Source organism: Electrona antarctica, assembly GCF_951216825.1.
Source record: "Electrona antarctica genome assembly, chromosome: 6".
NCBI classification, from domain to species: Eukaryota; Metazoa; Chordata; class Actinopteri; order Myctophiformes; family Myctophidae; genus Electrona; species Electrona antarctica.
The window spans coordinates 21,328,292-21,344,001 of record NC_136811.1 but is presented as its reverse complement, the minus strand read 5'-3'; the positions used below and the strand labels follow the sequence as shown (position 1 = coordinate 21,344,001).

The window sequence follows — 15,710 nt, the reverse complement described above, 5'->3', positions numbered from 1 at the left end:
TGGATGACAAGCGATAGGTGTTCTGGTCCGCAGAGAGCAAATGTGAATGAAGCTTCAAGGGGAAACCGCGGTGAGCGGGAGGGCTGACTGTCATGAGAGTCTGAGACGGGGGGCTGGGGAAGTACAAGAGGGGGGGGGGAGAGAACAAAAGAAAGAGAAACAAAAAGAAAAAAGTGCTGAGGGCTTTAGAGTAGAACAATACTGTAAGGGGCAAAAGTGAGCAAGTGGGTGAATAACTGAGCGATTGGGTGACTGCGGCAGCGAGCGAGCGAGCAAGAAATTAAAGAGAGAGAGAGAGAGAAAACAGCTAGTGGTTTACTTGTTTGATTCCGATATGCGGTATTCCTAATACCCCACCCCTCCCCTTTTGCATGTCTGCATCATATGCATTCAAATGCCCATAGATTGCATGGCAGGAACCAGCCCGGGATGCCTAATCCCACTAAACCTCTAAGTGCAGGCCGAGGAATACAAGTGTTGCGGTACAGCTTCTCACAGTGGAGAAACCCTGAGAATAACATCAGAGAGCCCACAGATATTTATGGAATGAACCGCAGGCTGTACACAGAAGTCAGCAGATACCACAATACAGCAGCAGACTCTGTATACAGTACAGGCCCATACGGCACAACACACTGCTGTCTGCACGCGCACGCACACGCGCGCACACAGACAGACAGACAGACAGACAGACAGACAGACAGACAGACAGACAGACAGACAGACAGACAGACAGACAGACAGACAGACAGACAGACAGACAGACAGACAGACAGACAGACAGACAGACAGACAGGGAAGCAGACAGATGGTTTGATGTACTACACGTGATTGTACAGTTGAAATTAATGTAAATATTGAAACAAAGCAAAGCTGTTGGAGGGAATCTGGTCAGAGGCAGAAAGAAAAAGAAGAAGAGAGGAAGAGCGATTGTTTGCTTAATTGTTTCCTCCATTGTTTTGGTTTACCAATGGTTTGTCAATACTGTACACAATTTGAAACCTTAATGGCTATGAGCATTTTGACTTCAAAGACTTGAAAAGTGAGAGTGGGAGAGAGATAAACTGAGTGACAGAAATGAAAGGAGAGGAAAGAAAGAGAGAGAACACAACAGAGGGAGAGAAAAGGAAAGGGACAGAGAGAGGGAAAGAGGTGGCCGGCGGTCAGCCTGCGTAGCCTGGAACAGACCCTTAAGAAGACTGATAGGCTCATACAGAGCGCTTAGCTTGATTGAACACAGTGGTCAGGTACTCTACTGCACAGATCAAAGATCACATCTACTAACATTCGTCTGGCTTCCTCAGCAAACAAAACCGCCGTCCCCGCTAGTCTCTGTAATGACATTGGGAGAGTCACTCGCTCGCCCATTTCCAGGAAATCACCATTCACATGTTACACGATACGTTCCTGGTATCATCGGGGACACCGAGAAATCCATCCATCAACCGGGTTCCCACAGAAAAGAATGACAAATATCACTCTGACCATGAAAAGTGAAAGGAGCAAGGATTGGAAGGGGGGTGCTTCGTGCACCTCGAAAGCTGTACCAGCAATGCTCCGGGAATGAGTCTATACTTCCTCTTTGCATTATGACACTTTGTCTGAGAGCTCGTTCAACATGGGAACGCATCCGAGTCCATTTTCAATCTCATCCGTTGGATCTGCACAAGCGATCCCCTCTGATTCACAACATAAATTCTCAGGGAAACTTTAATAAAAAGGGACATATGATTTACTCAGGGTAGCGGCCGTCCCCTTTTTAAAAACAATTTGATCTTGCATTAATCCTGAGTGTCAGGGTGATGTGATATATCTCTTCAGGGTTTACCAGCACCAGGTGTTTCATTTGCTGACTGACAAAAACAATGTTTATTCTGGCTGACCCTCCCCTTCTTGCTTATTCTCTCTCTCTCTCTCTCTCTCTCTCTCTCTCTCTCTCTCAGAGAGAAAGATTGTTAAAAGTAAGGTAAAGAAATAACTGACTGTCTGTAACGTAGGTGTGACCAAGGCCAAGTCTAATCATCCTAACAGTAACAGGATGGTTTTCCTCAGCCCTCAGGTCCTATTATAACACAACACAAGACAAATGAATCTGCCCCACTGGTCTCCTCAGAGCCATTCATGTTGTAGGAAGTCTTCAGCAATATTAGCCACTTTACCTCTGCTTGACTGCTGGCTGTGTCTCTGTCTAAAGGGTCTTGGGTTGGCTGGCTTCAGTTCAACAACCTCTCATGGCTTGGTGCCATTTCCCTTTAAAGAGGCATGCATGGATCTTTTTCTTCCCCCCAACCCCAACTAAAATACCCTGACGGACTACTGAGTTACATTATGATGATTGAAACATTTGCCTTTAATACGGTATAACAAGACATAACTTACTACAATCGTCCACTATGGGATGAAAAGGGATTTTTGAAAAAATGAAAATAAGCTGTGTGTTTTTAGCTTTAGGGGTCATTAAAAAAAACTTTTAAATGCAGCACTGACATCCATATGCACACTAAGACCAAGAGAACAAAACAGCTATTTAGCCAAAAAAAGGACCAGCGCAATTACAGAGATTTAGTAAGTTGGTTTGTCCCACAGTTCAGCTTTAATGACACACTGGCATATTTTCACAAAGATACGTGATAAATCTAGCGGAGTAGGAGTGCTGAGTAGCAAATTAAGATCTGCTTATTATATTTTAAAAGACTCGAGCTTTAAACTAAAATAGACGAGGAGAGTTGTAGTTACAGCGAGAACAGTAAACTCCACCAAAACATTTTTAAACTCAACTTCATTCATGACATCTGTTGCCAAATTAGTTTTTGGTGGCTAAGGATTATCACCTGCTGTATAAATGAAGTTGAACATTAAACCTCCTCTTTAAATCTGCAAAAAAAAGTTAGTACCCAAAGTCCCTTCATACAGTACACTGTAATACAGTGTTATTGTTTTTATTTATTTTTATGTTTTGGTCTTTTTGATCACTTACAAAATAGTTTATCATTAAACTCAGCAGGCAGGAGAGTTTAAAATTGAACTCTTAAATCAGTGTATACTCACTGAATATTACATGTATTTTATAACTCAAGAGTGTGTACAAACGTAACCAAATTACCCCTAAGGATCCATTTGGTTACATTTGTACACACTCTGAGTTAACCCCTTTTGGTGTTTTAAACATTATGTTGTAATTTAGCTATTGAAAAATAGCAGATCTACAAGCTCATAGCGCGCCACCGAGTGGCGCGCTATGAACTTGTAGATCTGCTATTTTTGAAAAATGGTAAAAATGCGGCACAAATCTTTGAATATGTATATATTCTTTCAGAGCGAACGTTTTTTTTATTTCGACGTCAAGCCTGAATGGGTTAAAGGAACACTGAGGATTTGACTGTGTACGTAAGTGTAGGTCCAGAATGAGACTGACTGTGTGTGGCCTGACAAGCGCCTGCCTTCAGTCCCTCCTACAAGCGTCTGCTCTCGTTCCATGCAGCAGCGGAGCAAGGCTGCTGCTCTTCTGAATGGTGTAAACAAACGGGGAAATGGGGCACTTGGCAGACGACTGCAGTGAGTGATGAGGCAAGTGTGCACCGAAGCATCTAATGAATCATTTGCTGGGAACTCTGGGATTTTATGAGGAAAAGGAAGACGAGAAGCTATGACAAAAAAAAGAGAAAAAGGGAGAGAGAGAGAGAGAGACATTTTTCTATAATTGTATTTAATTATACTGTCATATAACAGTGTCGCTAGCTGGTAATAACCACTTTCTTTTTTGAGGGGGCCATTTTTGATAGGGCTTTTTTATACCTTTAGAGATGGGCATTGACACGCCGTCGGGACAAACGACGCACTGTCAGGCTACATTTCGTCACCGCTAAACCTCTTATCCCTAAACTTCTTTGCCTTATTTTACTATTTTGAAAAACATTTTTGAATAGTTCAACTAGCCAATCTACATTGACACGTTGTGAGCTTGTAGACTGGCCATTCAACTATTCAAAAATGTTTTGCAAAATAGAAAAAAAAGGCAAAGAAGTTTAGGGATAAGGGGTTTAGCGGTGACGAAAATGGAGCCCTAGGTGCCTGGACTGCTAGGCCATCGGTTTTTAATTTTGAAAATCTGTGATTAGCAACACTGTGATGATGATAAAGCGTAAATGTGCCTTAAGTCAAGTAGGGAACAACACCGCTGTGCTGTGTGAAAAGAGACAGATGTCTCGCAGAGGTAAACGGACCTGATGTGAAGACAAGAGATTAGAATGTATAAAACTAGCAAGGCCTCCTAATCCTATACTGCTACAGCAGGAGCCAGCAGTACGCTGCTTAGTGCCGTAAGCCTCCAGTGGCCGCTGGCGAATTTACTGAGGTGAGTGGTGATGGTGTGACAGGTCTGGAGCTTTGAACAGTACTGGTGTGTGCTGTGGGCCCATCAGCACCTTTATTCCACACCTATAGTCCACTGTCTAAACCTAATGAAAATGGAAATTGATACAAAAGGCTACCTTTTATGACAGCACAGTTGAAGCGTGCCATATCCTTTAGAAAGCGAAAGCCCCATGTTTGCTAGCAAACAGATTTACTGTGGCATCAAAATGGGTGTTGTTTTTTTAGACCGTTCCACAGGGTGTGTTTTTGAGTTAAAGGTCAGATCGTCGTCAGGGCCCCCCAGTGGCCCACCTGGTACGAGTGCACACCACATAAATAAGGTTATACTTGGTTCCCGCAGCTGGCCTGGCTTTGAATCCTAACCAAGACTCTTTGCCGCATGAGTCATGACATGCCACTGTCAAGGAAATAAAGCAGAAATGCTGAAAGAATCATCTTAAAAACGAAAATAAATAGTCAGAAGTTCAGAACATGACATAATGAATCCAAATATATTGTATGTTGACATCTTCATTGAATATAAATTATATTCAATGAATATATGTATATACACACACACACACACACACACACACACACACACACACACACACACACACACACACACACACACACACACACACACACACACACACACACACACACACACACACACACACACACACACACACACACACACACTCTTTTAGTTTTTTCAAAGGTTTAGTAGAAAGACAAATCTAGGTCACGGTAGAAATAATAAATAAAAAGTCTCCAAATTATTCTGAAGAAATGGTGCAGAAATGTATTAGTCACTGTAGGTCGTTATGCTCATGACAAGTACTGTAAGCTGGTATAAAATGCTGAAGCTCAAAAACGTCCACTTTCTGTGGTTTCTGGCCAGGTGAAAACAGTTACTGTTGAGCCGAGACAGAGGAAGCACAGTAGTCCTCTCTCTGCCTCTCCTCTCCCTGGAGACTCATATCATATCCCGCTCCATCCCTCCATCCACACATCCCCATCCCAGGCTGCTACTGGGAAGAGAGGGTGCATACCGCGGCCTGCTGCGGCCCGCTGCAGCCTGCCAGGGTATTTCATTAGTGACAGGGAGGGCCTGGCTTTGCTGGGCTGTGTTTATCTGTGGAAGGGAGATCCCCAGCGAAACCCTTTATTATGACATATCTTTGGGCCAAACCAGGCCAGCCCTTCAAGAGCAATATGGGGTTGGTTCACTGGCCACAGCACAGTGGGACTGGGACCAGTCTAACCAACAGAGAGAGGGGAGGGGGGAGAGAGAAGGGGGGAGAGAGAGAGAGAGAGAGAGAGAGAGAGAGAGAGAGAGAGAGAGAGAGAGAGAGAGAGAGAGAGAGAGAGAAAATGGGTAATGCAGAAGCATGGAGAGAGGCAGAGACATGGGAGGAGGTAATGAAGGAGAAAAGGAGAAAGAGAGACATATGGGCGGAAGGAAAACGAGAAAGAGAACACAAAAAAGGATGGCACAGAGACACAGAGAGAGAGAGAGAGAGTCAGAGAGAGAGAGTTAAAAAGACAGAGAGAGAGAAAAAGAGTTCCCTGCTGCAGCCACATCATGTTGACTCCACTCTGCATCACCACTGACACAGCAGACTGCCCCTGTCGTTGCCATGGAAACGAGGACATGTGCACCGATCCAAACAAAAATAAAAGCATATTTTGCGGTGACGGGATGCTCCCTCAGAGAGGCCATGAGGTAACCTAGTGTGTGATGGAATCTACGCCTGTGTCATCTAGGTGTGGGATGCCGGGAAATGTGAGGGATATTTTGAGACTGCACACACACACACGAGTGCGCACGCACGCACGCACGCACGCACGCACGCACGCACGCACGCACGCACGCACGCACGCACGCACGCACGCACGCACGCACGCACGCAAATGTGCTGACATGTGGACGCATAGTTCAAGCAAGGGAAACACACATACTGTACAATACAATACAATACAAGAGCACGCACGCATGCACGCATGCACGCACGCGCACGCACACGCACACACACACACACACACACACACACACACACACACACACACACACACACACACTCTCTCTCTAAGTGAATCTTTCATCTCTTACACTTTCACTGAACCACTCTAAAGTGGATCTTTAAAAGGGGCTCTCTGGGGAGTTCAAACTGTTTCACATGTGATCCCCACCAGACACACTTTAACTTGGGCCTCTAAAAGTCACACAGTCCCCTCTGTAAAAAATAAAATAAAAGGGGACACACATTACGCAGGGCATTGTAGTACCCCCTACCCGATACATACACATACATCTCGCTGCTACTCTCCTGCTTACAAGAAGCTTTCAATTAAGTGTTCTGTGGGCAGAAATCTCAATGGGAAAAAAGAGCAGAAAGGGCGGGAGAGCGAAAGACAGAAAAGAGGACTGGGAGGCAAAAAAGATCTGTGAGATTTTACAGAGAGCCTTAAACCACAAGAAAGCCAGGGCTGAAGGCATGCTGGACATTCCCTGAGACGAACGCTCCATGTACTTGGAAAAAAATCCTTCTTTTTCAAGTCAGGAAAATGATTTCAGCTGTGTAAATTGACAGCCGGCCTTGTAGCGGGAGATGGAGAGGGAGAAGGGGGAGAAGCCGGGTGCTCCGTGTCATAATTCCTGCTACGCGGAGAAGCCCCTCGGGGACCTGCTTCCTTCTCCCTTCAGGGAACCGGTGTTTTTGACATCACACGATCAAATGAAACACGCACTAATTGCTACCAAATGAACATTGTTGCTGAATATCAAACGCCAACGTGTAAGCCTTACAGTCAAACACGTTTATTTTACCTTCTTTAAAGGAAATCTATCTACTCTAAACGATAAATACACAACCTCGCCCTGTACTCGAATCCGTTCAGGTTGGACGGGAAGCTGAGGCCCCCCAGACGGCGCTTAGTATCGGGGAACACACACTGCATTAGTATCAGTATTACGATACCGAGGCGCTTCTCCGTCAGGATGTTTACACTGTACATGCTCGCTATTTTAGCCTTTACTCTTGACTGTGAGGTTGAAGAGCTCTATTACGCACTCCTTTCTCTCTCTCTCTCTCTCTCTCTCCCAGGGTGGCATGGCAGTAAAAAGCCTCGACTTGGAACATCGGGAAGCAATCATTTGATGTACAGTAGACACTAACGACACGGCTGCTTACATCAGTCATTCAATTATGACAACGGATGTAATTAGCGGAAAAGACTTTAAACGGAACCTCAGCAAATGGCTACCGGCGCTGCGAGACATATTTCTTCATAATAAAGCTCCAGGATGTTAGAGATGGTAAATACACATTGGTCTGCATGATTACAGATTCTCAATGTGACTTTCTCTATCTACAGTATGCGACATATGATACAGTAGACTGCGCTGAGGCGTTCAGTATATCACAGTTGCTGGCGATGCTAAGAAAACAGGTCTCCAATCTCGGGCCTATCAATCATGCGAGTAAAAAGTGTGATCTTCCTAAATTGGAGGGGAAATGTGAACAGGGAAAGTGGTTAGCATAATTCCTGGTTAGGAAGCGAAAAATGAACATAGAGGGCGGTTAAGGATAATTCCTGGGTTTCAGGGAGGGAAGTGGTGATTTTGTGCTTCTGTGTTTTGGGAGCGGTGTGTGTGTGTGTGTGTGTGTGTGTGTGTGTGTGTGTGTGTGTGCGCGTGCGTGCGTGCGTGCGTGTGCGTGTGTGTGTGTGTGTGTGCGCGCGTGTGTGTATGCGACGTGTGCGTGCGTGGCATGCATGCATGTGTCCCTGCTTGTGCACGTGCATGCACACTGTATATATGTCCATGCCTTATTACTTGTGCGTGCCCATACCGTATGTCTGTGATTGAATGTGCACGTTTGTTTGTGTGAACATGTATATGATTATGTACATACTGCGCATGCCTGAGTTGACTAAATGTCTATGTATGTGCATACATGCATATACTTAGGTCAGGGTGGGGCCTCCTGCCAGGCCTGTCTATGAGATGTGGGCACCTTTGTCACAGAGCCACCAATCCCTTAACAACCAGAGTGTATGAACATTACAACCCAATGTGGGGTGAAATTGCATGGCGGGTCATGCTGGTTTTTAGGGTCAATGTCTGAGAAAAACTTGGGAGAGGTATTTTTCTGTGCCCACAAGATCATCATCCATCATCTGACATGATAACAGCATGGCAGACATGTCAACACAATACAATTAGGCACCATTTCCATGGAAACTGTGGGGTTCCACTCCATTAACTCGCATCAAAACAAACAACAAACATCCCGGCATGGTACACCGACTGTACAAAATCATGTTCCATTCAGATGAAAAACAAAAATCCCCCCACGAGGTCCTGGAAAACAGTAGCTATGGTTACTGATCAGTAACATCCTTGCTCCAGACATCAAAAGAGAAAATGAAAGGCTGTGCGATGGGGATAGTTGTGGTCCTCTGGAAGAGATTTGGGCAATGCTGTGCAGAGCACAGTATTTCTCCTCCGTCTTGCCTTGATGGTTATGGACTGTCAAGACAGGTCTACAGGCATGGACCCCCCTCTGCCTCGCTGTTGCATGCAATCTCTCTCACGCTGACACTTCCACCGACTGAAGGGAGCAATGAAGACAGGAGTGGCCTTTCCTCTCTCTCTTTTTTCCCATTTACCTTTCTTTTCTTTTTTTGTTACCCCTCTCCCTCCACTCCGGTTCCACTGTCAGTTCACATCTCACCAGCAGCTGCACAAAGCATTAGGCACCACTTTTATCTCCCTCATTACATGTGTTTGCCAGCTCCTTCTCTGCCCATGCACGCACACACACGCACACACACACACGCACACGCACACACACACACACACACACACACACACACACACACACACATGCGCACGCACACGCACACACACACACACACACACACACACGGTTGAGCTGCGGTTTTGAGGCAGCTATGACACAATCCAGATTCTCTTAGCCGCCTATAGCGGGGGAAATGTGTTTTGTGCAGAGAGAGCTATTTCCCTCAGATGTCCAGCATCTCCCTGGCGCTCGGCTTTGATCCACATGGCACAGGGGGCTTGTATCAACAGTCTTGTGTTTCAGTCGGAGGGCCTGACGGACCCCTGAGGTGTCACTCACAGCACCCCGTCATCTCTAGGAGAGCCTGACCACGCCGCGGCGCCCTCAGTCAGTGCACGCCGCAACGTCCCGGGGGACGGCGGACATCATGGACACATGCAGACACATGAGCTGATGTCATACTTACGGTGTGTGTGCATACAGGGACACACACGCACGTACAACAACGTCAGCACACGTACGCAAATAAAAGTATGCGTGAACACGTGCATGCACACTTGTCTCTTCCAGTCTCACCATTAAACATTTTTGAGTGGCCCTGTCAATTAACTAATGAACTTCGGTCAATTGGTGACCACTTGAAGGGATATTTCGCAATACAATACAATATTTGAATGATTGCAAATTTGAGGAAAATAATCTCTAATCTATTGTTTTTCGATGTGCACATTGTATAACTTTATTGAAGTATCTAAAGAGCACAGACCAGGTGTATGGGCTCCCTGTCATTGTGAGACTACAGTTCATTTTTTTTATGTGGACAGAGATTATTTAAAAAATGTGCTTGTGTAGACGGGAATATATTTTTTAAACTTAAAACTTAAAGCACAGTTAAAAAAAATATTCATGTGCATGTGGACATGGCCTGAGTTTGCAAAGGCACTTAATACAGTATGTGTAGGAGAGAAGAGGTGAGAAGTGTAAAATAAAGGGAGGGAGAAGAGAAGAGATAAATGGTCCTTATTACACATCATCTTGTTGAGGAGGAGGTAAAAGTTTGAGTGCCAAGAAATAGACACAGAGAATGGGTGTATTCTGCAGAACACACAGATATGATCAAGAAATCAAGAGAACATTCGATTTCTTGTAAGATACAGTATGAACCTCCCTGGGTTTGAATCCCACTCAACACAGAGTTTCATGCAATTCTTTTACCATTCCTGTCTATCTCCAGTGTGCTACCCAGTGAAATACTGGGTGTTAATATAACTCTAAAAGCCCCTTTATACACTCTCAGAGTTAAATCAGAGCATTAGTCAGACTTACTGGTAGATGTCTTTACGTAGAACGATGCGGGTCAGAGGGTTGTCGGCCTGAGGGGCCATGCTGAGGGAACCCAGTTTCAGCACCAGGGTGTCTTCCTTGTTCACCGTATCTGTAGGAAAACACGCACGCACGCACGCACGCACGTGCACACACACACACACACACACACACACACACACACACACACACACACACACACACACACACACACACACACACACACACACACACACACACACACACACACACACACAATGAACACACTCTTACCACCATTACTCATCACTGGCAGAAGACACAACAACGCATCACACATGACATTTAGACAATAGTTATTTCATACGTATTGAGTGGATGTAGCGGTCGTGGGGTCATCCAGAACCTCAACTATTTATCTTATAAAACGTCTCTGCATACTAATGCAAGAGCCATGCTTTGTCTGGGAAGCTCAGAGGGCCACGGCGAGGTCTTCTATAGAAGCACCACAAGCATAATGAACCCAAAACACAGTGTCATATCACTGTTGAAATGGAAACATGTCGACTTTTATTCATGGGAGCTTGTCTGTGTGTGTGTGTGTGTGTGTGTGTGTGTGTGTGTGTGTGTGTGTGTGTGTGTGTGTGTGTGCCTCCTCTAACCTGATGCAGCGTGTTTGTCCTGCAGTGCTCTGGGGCAGAACACTCGGATCACACTGGTATTGATGTAGATGAGCGGCAAACAGCGAGAGGTCAACGTGTGGCTCCTCATTGGCTGGCCTGCTGATTTCCCTCTCTCTCTGTAGCGCCTTGGCAATGTAGCCTACAACAACATAATACAATAATAACCATAGACTTTGACGTGGGACATTGTGAAGTTCCTTGTCAACACAAATTCAACTTGTTGAACATTCATAATGAACCATACGATCCTTACTGAAGTTGCTTTAAGTGATGTTCAACTTTGGTAGAACCTTGGGTTGTAAAAGTTTCCTGATCATGTTAAGTCTAAATATTGTCAGTCATGTTATTCTGTTGCTTCTGTGCTCTGAGGAGGGTGTCAAAACAATCACACTTGAAAAAGTGGTTTCTGCCAGTAAAATACAAATATTCCTTTTAGTGGCGCTCACGTTACACAAAAATCGGTCAGATAGGCCTATACATTTTTGTAGTGCTATGGAACATTCGTCAAGGTTAATATAACATGAATACAGCAATTTCACTTTCCCAAAATTAAGTAGCAGTATCGTAAGATAGAAAACATAAATAATACACATAATACACAGGGATTGTGACATTAAAAAAAATGTTTTTGTAATTTTTCCTTTTTTTTTTTGTTTTGTTTTCTGAGCTCAATTGCACCCAAAAAAACCTGAACTTTTAACATTCAGTAGATTTTCTGTGGTCTTGAGTTTTCTTGCTCAATCATTCTGCTTCATTGATCACAGAGCAAAAGTACAGATAAAAAACACATTTGGATCCCTGCTGCCAGTAACAGCACTTGTCAATAATACTGTAAACTTAAAAAAGAAATAGTAAATACTGGTATATTTATTTAATCACTACCTCCTCACTGTGCTCACCGCACGTTAGCATTATAATCAAACTAAAACTGTACCTCGAACACGCCTACTACGGTGGCCAGTAAGGGACAGGAGAGCACCACGTCAAACGGCTGCGCTGTCAGGAGGATCTCACGAAGGAACTGTGGTGAGCCGTCTGCCAGTGGGTCGGCTGCAGCCCGCTGGCCACCGGGGGCAGTGCTGCCACGCACGGGCCGCTCGGGCCGCGTGGTGAGCTTGTGGCGCACGTTCTTGGTGACTGCCTGTGTGTATGTGATGGAGAGGAAGCCGTGCTGCTGGTGCGAACCTTCCAGGACCTTGGCTGCCGTCTGGCCGGTGGTAAGAGGGGACAAAACACACTGTGGCAAGCTAGCAAAAATAGGACACACACACACACTATAACAAAAGCTACAACAACCACTGCACCTGTATATTGTAGTTTCTAGGATGAGGATATAAAGCCTTGTCCTGGAATGTAAGCATAAAAGATAAAAGTGAGGTTTTGCCTAAACATATCCAAGACTTTCTATACTTAACTACTTAAAGTCAGTTTACGGACTTGAATTAAGCCTAGGTCTAAAGGCTTTTGTGACATGAACAGAAACAAACTCAATTCATGTCAGCCATATTGGACTGGTCATGTAAGACCTGTTGATGACCAGCTTATACTGCAGGAAAGCGGACTTGTAGCCCAAGACAAGACTTAACCTCAACCCAGGAAACAAGCTCTCAATAATGCTATGTCCATTATTAGTTATACAAATCTAACAGAGCAAGCCAAGCTGAAGCTACTAGTGCAAAATGGATGGAAAAACAGTAGATTTACTCATAGTCTTATGTTCTAAATTAGACTGGAGCAGTAACTCAGTCTCCTTTTATGGGAAACATAACTTCTTATAATAACAGTGAGTGATTGTAGCTATGATCCTCCGAGGCTGAATTAGAGAGCATGTTTCTGATTTATCAGAAGGACCAGATCTCCAATCTAATGACTGATTTGCAAACTTAATTACAGCGCGGGATTTATTCAAATAGGCAATAAGCAAAGAAAACAAACTCCAACCAGAGCATGATTAAAAGATTTTTCTAAGAAGTGGGCAGGAGGCCTGCTTAAAACATCAATCACAACCCCTAGGTTAAGTCTGCAAGAACTTCCATTAACAGTGGAACTGGTATCCATTTCATAATGAATAAAAATGTAAGATGCCAGAATAGCCACATCATTTAAACGTATAAAAATCATAGACTCAAAGTCAGGGGATTAGTACAGTAGCTGTATATAAACAAGCTCGTTACCAAGTGATCATGGTTATTGTCAGCATGGCTATTCTATGTAATGAATGATCTATGAATATGAACAGATGGGTGGATTACGTTTCACTGAGTTAAGTGCAACCCTCAGGGCCTATAAGTGCTCGTTAGGTTACAGTATCTACAGTATAGAGGTATTTTTCATCACAACAATCTGTGGCTGATTTTCCTATTAAGCCAAGTAGCTGTTATGATGACTACTGCATAATATATAACGCTCAATAGAAATAGCTTAAAACGAGCACTAAAAATTCCATAAGAAACATCAAAGCAATGGCTCGTACTGAAAACAGAAAAGGTCCCTGAGGGGCACTCTGAAGCAGCGAGGGGCTTTTATTTTTCTTCCAGACCACTGTTGAGGGAACCTAAGCAGAGTTAACATTAAAGACGGAGGAAAAAAAAACATAGAAGAAGCAGCACTGGATTCTTACAGGAGGGAAAAAGCCAGAGAAGTGACTGAGAGAGTCCTGCTTGCTGACGGGTCGAAGCAGCACAGTGCGTCTGTTCAGCTTGTCAGTGCAAGAGAGGACCACTCCTCCACAGCTGCCTGCGCTCCGCACACCCTCCTCTGGGCTGGGGGGGTGAGGAGCAGAGAGAGAGGGAGGAGAAAGACACAGGGACAGAACAAGAGAGGGTGAGAGGGGGGGTATTTAGAAGGAGTGGGGCAAATGGAGTTGGAGATAGCAGAGAGACAGATAGTGAAAGGTGAAGAATGAAAAGAATAAGGGAGTGTTGAAAAACAATCACAGGAGAGAGAACACAAAGGAAAGGAGGAAAAAGAAATAAAAGCCATAAGCCAGGAACTGAACGATGATTTTGACGAGACAAATTACCAGAGAACTAATTAAAACCAATAGATTTATACAGAATGAGCCAGCTGGAACGATGAAGAAAGGTCTTGTACTATTTTCAGGCATGCCAAGGCAACAATAAAAATACCCAAGCAACTGCTAGAGAGAGTTATTCTGGGTCAATTATAAGCAAAGACCTGGACACGAACCATTTTAGATGAAAGACACATAATTGAGTACAGTATATATAATTTAGTGTTATATTAATAAATTAGAGAATAGTATACAAAGGGCCAGGCTGAGATTGTTTATGCATGTTTTCTCATTTTGTCATAAGAAAGTCATACACTATAAACTAACTCTGCTCTCTCAATAACAGCTGCAGGCATCCATATTGTAAAACTTAGCCTCCGCAGTAAGACAACGGTACAAGGCCGTTGATGACGTCATCATCCAGAGCCCGAGAATCTATGTCACAAAGTCTTCCCACTCTAACACACAGAAGAACAACCACTGTCACCTGATTTCAATGTCTAGATTAATCAGCCAATCAGAGCTACAGGACAGACAGGGGAGAGTATACTCATTATTTATTTAAAATTTAGTATATACTGAATTTCTCCACAATAATATTTAAATATAATGGCATTTGTCTGAAATTAATGCAATTGCTTCCTAGTTCATTCTCATGTCTCCCCGTCTGTCCAGCATGAACAGAGATGATGGACCTAGGTTAGGAGCAGCAGAATGGCGGAGGTATACACAGTACAAGTCCTCGGGTATAATTTAACACCTGGTTCCATTTGTTCACTCTCAAGTGTTAAATTAATGCCATGGATGTGACTGTGTACTGAGGGCGAGGGCTGCCTGGCAGAGGCCTCACCACGGCGGTCTCCTTGCACTGCAGGACGATTCCTTCATAGAGGCCACAGTGCCAGCCCTGCCCTGGTCTGCGGAGACACACAAGGCTCAGAGCTAAATACCTTTTCATTTTCATTATGCACTAAATGGAACCGTGTGTGTACATCATCAACACATTTTCGGTTCAAAATCAATTAACTTGGGTAAATAACGAAATCGACTAAATTTGCTGTGACATGTAGTTTGATTTCCATATGGTACTGTATGTTATTGTCCTCCATGTGAACACCTGTGGATCAGACACAAAAATACATCAACACCACAAACACACACACTAATTCTTCACCATACAACACTAAATCCCAGAATGTGTCCTTGTGCATACAGTAAAGTGTGTGTGTGTGTGTGTGTGTGTGTGTGTGTGTGTGTGTGTGTGTGTGTGTGTGTGTGTGTGTGTGTGTGTGTGTGTGTGTGTGTGTGTGTGTGTGTGTGTGCGCGCGCGCACGCGCGCGTCACCACGCCTGTATGTACAGTACTAGATGCCAAACACAGATATGCGCACACATAAACATGAATACCGGTACATTCATCAGGGGCCGGGCAGGCCTGCTGCTGTTCCCTCATGTTTTTCACTCTATTCTTCTTCTTATGAATAGGCCTGCTGCCTTCCCAATATGTTTGTTTTTCTTCTTTCTTGAGTTCTGGTCCTGTCCAAAGCCA

General features: G+C 44.3%; 1 protein-coding gene across 1 annotated transcript in view; it reads right to left on the bottom strand.

Annotated features, from left to right (window-relative positions):
* vps13b (vacuolar protein sorting 13 homolog B) overlaps nt 1–15,710 on the bottom strand; it is a 405,382-nt gene that overhangs the window by 182,853 nt on the left and 206,819 nt on the right. Inside the window, exons 28-32 of the mRNA XM_079503680.1 lie at nt 13,770–13,911; nt 12,454–12,495; nt 12,084–12,356; nt 11,129–11,288; nt 10,491–10,599 (exon numbers count right to left, since the gene is read on the bottom strand). Of these exons, the coding sequence (XP_079359806.1) occupies nt 10,491–10,599; nt 11,129–11,288; nt 12,084–12,356; nt 12,454–12,495; nt 13,770–13,911 (726 nt within the window). The remainder of the gene's footprint in view (nt 1–10,490; nt 10,600–11,128; nt 11,289–12,083; nt 12,357–12,453; nt 12,496–13,769; nt 13,912–15,710) is intronic.